A 6,000-nucleotide genomic window follows, 5' to 3' on the forward strand; every position below is an offset into this window, starting at 1 on the left:
TCTGCATTAAAAATAACAACAGGTCTCCTTACTGCTCAAGCCATTTGGGGTGGGGTTTTCTGTTATCTGATCCAAAAACATTCTAGTGGTATGGCTCCTCCTTTTTATTAATTTTAGTTAAATATTAATTTTAATTTATATTCTTCTGTATTTTTCAAATTGGTTACCCGACCCTGTATTACTCTTGTAACGAAATGACGCGTCAAGACTGAGGGGGAAGAAGGCATGCCAGGGAAGGCACCTGTGTTCTGCTGCAAAGCTGGCTCCTGAAGACTTCGCAGGAAGCAGGACAGCTCATGACTAAGAAGGCAACAAACAAAAACTCTGAAGGGCCCAATGCTACCTGGGGCAAATGCTGCCCCTCAGACAAACAGGACACCTACTGAGTGTCTCCTGGGCACTGCGCACTGCTTAACTCTAAAATCCCTGCCTTCATTGAGCTTTTATCTAAAACCCAGTGTGATCCAGTTCATGCTGTCCAGAAGCCGAGGATGGAAGAATTGTCTTTAACCAGGTGCTGAGCCTCCAGGGTGCAGCCGCCCTGTGCTAACATTTTCACGGGGAACACGGATGGTCCAGGAAATGTTATCCTGAGGCTCCAAGTCCTTCCAGCAAACACCACGGAAATAAGCACACTCACAGGAACAGGGAGCCAGGGGTAGAACGGCACCCAAGACTCGAGCCCTGTGCTTCTCTCCAGCTTTCTCTCATGTGGGGCCCCCAAGAGCAAGTCCTGAATGTTCTCACTTGCACTGGTTCTAGACTCCCAGGGATCCATGCACATGCTGTCCTTTTGTTGGAACACAGTCCTAACCCAGCTCTCACCCACTCATCTTCTAGAACCAGCTGCAGCACCACCTCCTCTTCTCAATGCCCCACGCAGGTCTGTCGGCTTTGGGGCTGACAGTTTCCCTCTATCTCAGCGGACCCTCCCCTTCAGGCTGCCTGCTCCTTGGGGAGGCTGGGAATATGAATTCACTGGATCCCCAGCACCCACAAAAAGAGCTGATGCTCAACAAACATGATGGTGGGATAAGCAAACTTGAGTCTCTGTGGAAAGAGCACTGTCCTAGGATCTTGTCAGAGACCTGGGATCTTTTCCTTGTTCTGCCTGCCTGGTGGTGTCATTCTGACCAGTTCTGAGCTGTGCTATGGGCTGAACTGAGCCTCCAAAATTCCTATGTTGCAGGCCCTAACCCCTCAGTACCTCAGAAAGTGACTGTATTTGAAGACAGGGTTTTAAGAGGCAGTTAAGGTGGCCCTACTCCAAAATGACTGGAATCCTTATAAGAGGGGGAGATTAGGACACAGGCATGCACAGAGGGGAGACCATGTGAAGATATGGGAAAAGACCATCTATAAGCCAAGAAAAGAAGTCTCGGAGGGGCGCTTGGGTGGCTCAGTCAGTTAAGTGCCGGACTCTTGATTTTGGCTCAGGTAATGATCTCAGGGTCCTGGGATCAAGCCCTCCGGTGGGCTCTGTGCTCAGTGAGGAGTCTACTTGTCCCTCTCTCTCTGTTCCTCCTCTCTCACTCAATAAATAAGTAAATAAAATCTTAAAAAAAAAAAGTCCTGGACTAATCTCCAGCACAGTGAGGGAATAAAGTACCCTCCAGTCTGTGGTACTGTGTCATGGCAGCCCCCAAAACTAATACAGGCTATGCCCTCCCTTTTGTAAAAGGGGAGAGTTTGACTAGGTCAAGAGCACACACATATTACCCTTCTCTGCTCTGTGGCTCTCCACAGAACCTGAACTTGGCTTCAGAATCCTTCCCAACACAGCTCTTCAAGTTGCGACTATTACTCAACCCGGGTTGGCAATATGAAGTGAGACGCAGCTAGATGATCAGAGATCTTACTGCTCAAACACCCAATAATTTGTTGGATATAACTAAAAACCCAGCTTCTACGTGTGGCCCCATCCCTACCGCTCTGAGGGCCTCAGTTTCCCCATCTGTGAGTTGTGAACCGCCCCCACCTCTGTGAACTTGTCAGCCACCATGTATCGGACGCGCCAGGACTTGTCCTCAGCAGCCTGGCGCAGAGTGGGCATCACCAGGGCCTCCAGATCCTCCTGGGGTAGTAGCTGGGCGATGTTCACACATGCCTCCACCGCCAGCAGCCGCACCGAGTCCTGCGGAGAGGATCAGAGCTGTGAGGGCCGCAGAGACCCGTTACCTTTGGGAGTCCCTTTTAGACACAGGATCTGCTAGAGGAAGGGGATGGAGTAGGGGGTTGGGGAGCAGAGCCCACCTGCTCGTCAGAGGCCAGGTTGGAGAACATGGGGATGATCTCACTCTTGACATTGTCCAGCTCCAGCACCTTGGCGAACTCCCCCAGCTTGGAGGCTGCGGCCCGCCGCACCATGGGGGTGTCATCTGAGCATAGGTTCCGGAAGTACCTGGGGGTTGGAAGTGGGACTCAGGGGGAGGAAGGCCTAGGATCCCACAGCAACACACAGAGGAAGAGAGGAGAAAGCAGACGGCAGTCACGCCAAGTCCTGGCTTTGCCTGAGCGACCCCGGACAAGCGATGAGCCCCCGAGTCTTCCCAGGCCTATAAAATGGAGCTGATGGTGATACTTCCCACCACACAAGGTCATGATGAGGTTTACACGAGATAATGTGCGTGAAAGCAGAGGAGCCGATCTGCACATAGTAAGTCCTAGTGAACGGAGTTACCGACTGTATCATTCTGACCATATAAAGTTGTTGGGCTAAGATGCTGTCCAGGGGTTCCTCAAAGGTTTTACTTTTCAGGAGCGTGGGGGATGCACGCATGCACACAGACCTCTAAGCAAACGTGGGCAGCTGTAAACCAGTATTCTGTCATGTGTAAGAACTCAGGGCCTGGGCTTGCTGCTCAACAGTCTGTGCAGTTGGTGAGTGAACGACGTCCAGAGGGAGGGGAAGAAACACATACTAATGGGAAATTTTAATCCAATTAGAAGCATTTTCATTCACCGTTCCTGGAGAGGAGTCTTACATACAAGGAATTCTCTGGAGTATCAAGCCTAAGGGGAGGAGGGCGGAGGAGGCGGCCAAACTGAGCCAGTATATCTGTGAGGGTTCTGGACCGGGGGCAGGCCTGAAATGGCACCCACCTCACGGGTGGGGTGCTTTTATGAGCCAGATCTGTTCCCAGCACTTTGTATGTGGTCATTCTTGTAAATCCTCACGATGCCCAATGGGAGGAAGGAGCTATCATTTCTCCATTTCCTAAATGAGCAAGAGGCTGTGTCTGGACCCGGCCTGGGGACGCCGCTCTCTGAGGGGCGGAGGAGGGGCGGAGTGGGGGCTGAGCCTGAGAGAAGGGGTCCAAGCTGAGGGAAGGCTGGGACTCACTGTCGAAGTTCTGCCTTGACGGCGCTGGACACGCGGGGGTAGCAGACAGAGAAGAGGCCGCAAGCTGAGGTGCGGGAGGTGAACCAGTCGCCGCCCGCCAACCGCTTCACCAGCGGCACGAAGTGGGCCTCGAGGTCAGAGGGTGAGTGCTCGTGCGAGATGGCCCGCAAGGACTCCACCGCCTTATCCCGCACCACCGTCTCTTCCACCGTGGCCAGCGACTCCAGGGGTGGCTGCGGGACAGAGCACAAGGTCACAGCAGGTCCCCTCCTCACCACCCCAGCCTCGAGCCCTACCACATGCCCCTCGTGGCTCATCTCCTCAGAGAACCTTCCTTGACCTCTCCACCTGCAGGCCTTCCTGAAGAGCCCTAACAAGGAGCCTCACATAGGGGCCCTTGAAGGAGCTTCATTGAGGGCCATGATCCTCACAATTCTACCTATCACTTTCTGAGCAGAGGGCCACAGCTGTCCTTGGCTCCTCACAGTGCATGGATAATCATGGATACTGACTGGAACATCTATCTGCTGGGTGTCCTAAGCAGGGTCACTGTGTCACACAACCTGGGACCTCGGGGAGGGGGGTGGTGGTGGAAGAGAACAGGGGACAATGTCGACTCTATGAAGCAGGTCCCGTGACGGTCTTCATTTTACAGAAGAGGAAACTGAGGCAGGCAAGTTAAATTAACTTGCCCACTCTAGTGCTAGCTACAAGACAGGATCCAAACCAGGCCACCGGGTTCCCGAGTTTGCAAAGGGTTAAAAGCACGGCTGTGGTTTCTGATAGGGGACTGCCCCTGGAGCTCACGTGACTGGCAAACCTGAGGCTTGGGACCGCAGGCCTGGAGGGGTCCTGCTCCTTTAGGGACATCTGACTGGTTCATCACATGTCCCCAGAGCCCAGCAGAGCTCCTCGGACAGGGCGGGAGCTCAGCAATTACTGACTGAATAAAGGGAGGCTTAAGTGATTCTAGTCTGTTCAAATAAAGGTGTGAAGATCTGAGGTCTGAAGTCCAGTGTGGCCTGACAGGTGTAGAAGGCAGGAAGAAATCGTACACGGAAATGCCTCCAGAACCCAAGCAGGCAAGAGAATGGAGCAAGGAGCAAAGGTGGCGGGTGGGGACAACCGAAGGAGGCAGAGACTGTGGCATGTAGCCTAGGAAGGACAGCTGCTTCCCAGCCCTATCAACTGTCTCCCCAGGAAAACACAGCTGGTAAAAGCAATCAGTTTTCCAAAAGCAGCCAAAGGGGCCAGGTGTGTATATGTCAAAAATCTCACTTAACACCTGCTACACCATGGATGAACACTGAAGACATTATGCTGAGTGAAATAAGGCAGTCAGAGAAGGCCACACGTTGTAGGATTCCTTTGTATGAAGACCCTAGAGTAACCAGATTCACAGACACAGAGAGTGGAATGGTGGACCCCAAGGGGCAGGGGAGGAGGGGATATGGGGAGTTACTGCTTAATGGGGGAAGATGACAGATGGTGGTGGTGGCTGCACCACAATGTGAATACACTTAATGCCACAAAACCGTATCCTTAAAAATGGTTGTTGGTATTTTTAACCACAATGGATATAAACAAAAAAAAATTCACAAAAGACTGGCAGTGATTCAAGAGGAAAATGTGACACTGTGGCAGCCCGGGGGCCGCCAGTGTGTGGCCTCTGTCCTAACGCCATGCTATCGCAGGGTCTCTGGCTCTGTGTCACAGGAGTGTGGCTGAGGGTGGTGACACTGGGCTACTGAAGGGACTGGGCTCCTCTCTGTTCCTGGTCTTCCCGCTTCCCACGCCGGCACATGGGAGGTGGGTCCGCAATCAGTATTTGCCATTCACCTGTTCCACTCAGAGAGGGACCGAGGCCAAGTGGTACTTACGTCGCGCCAGGGTGCCGGCCCTAGGGGGTCGCTGCGGGCGGTGGTTCGCACAGTGAGGTCTGTGATCACCCAGGAGGCCTAGCTCACTCAGCACAGACCAACAGAATCAGACCCTCCAGGGCGGGGCCCAGGAAGGTGCATGTTTAGGAAACTCCAAGGGATGCCTTCCCACAATGAGAAGTCGTGCTGTGGGTCCTCCATGAAGGAGAGAGGGCAGAGTTCTCAAACCCAGAGAACGTGCGGGGGAGGGGTGTGAACCTCCTAAAATCACTATACTTTTGGGAGAGGCTCTAGAGTTTTCATCAGATTTTCAAAGCGACCCAGGATTCCAAAACGGTTAAGAGCTGTAGATACAGAATCAATCCTTGTGCTGTAGCCACGCGGCTCCCTGTGAAATTAATCCCATTTCACCCCTCCAGAGACACGAGGGCTGGATGGGCTCTGACACACCTCTGGGTTCCCGAGCCCATACTTGGTACTCATGTTCGTGGAGCAAACAAATTGCACAATAGCCATTTTCCATTTCTCTTTGTCAAAATCCAGATCCATTGGTACCTCCTCCAGGAGGCCTTCGCTGACAGCTCCCCCTTCCCATCCGGAACAGGTCAGGTGCCTCCTCCAGGTTCTAAGGTCCCCCAGCTTCCCTCTTGCCCAGCTCTAATCAGCCTGTAGAGCTACTGAGAGCCCTGGGGGGGGGGGGGGGGCGGTAAAACCGGGGGGGGGCGCGGGCCGATGTGCGGGGGGGGGGGGTGGGACCGCGGCCCGGTCTTTCCCCCG

General features: G+C 53.5%; 1 protein-coding gene across 4 annotated transcripts in view; it reads right to left on the reverse strand.

Annotated features, from left to right (window-relative positions):
* PPP2R1A (protein phosphatase 2 scaffold subunit Aalpha) overlaps positions 1-6,000 on the reverse strand; it is a 39,024-nt gene that overhangs the window by 12,423 nt on the left and 20,601 nt on the right. For all 4 annotated transcript variants that reach the window (XM_044921997.1, XM_021681453.2, XM_021681455.2 and 1 more), the window contains 3 exons: positions 3,344-3,576; positions 2,254-2,401; positions 1,979-2,134 (listed from right to left, as the gene is read on the reverse strand). In XM_044921997.1, the coding sequence (XP_044777932.1) occupies positions 1,979-2,134; positions 2,254-2,401; positions 3,344-3,576 (537 nt within the window). The remainder of the gene's footprint in view (positions 1-1,978; positions 2,135-2,253; positions 2,402-3,343; positions 3,577-6,000) is intronic.

Source organism: Neomonachus schauinslandi, chromosome 16 (assembly GCF_002201575.2).
Source record: "Neomonachus schauinslandi chromosome 16, ASM220157v2, whole genome shotgun sequence".
Lineage (NCBI taxonomy): Eukaryota > Metazoa > Chordata > Mammalia > Carnivora > Phocidae > Neomonachus > Neomonachus schauinslandi.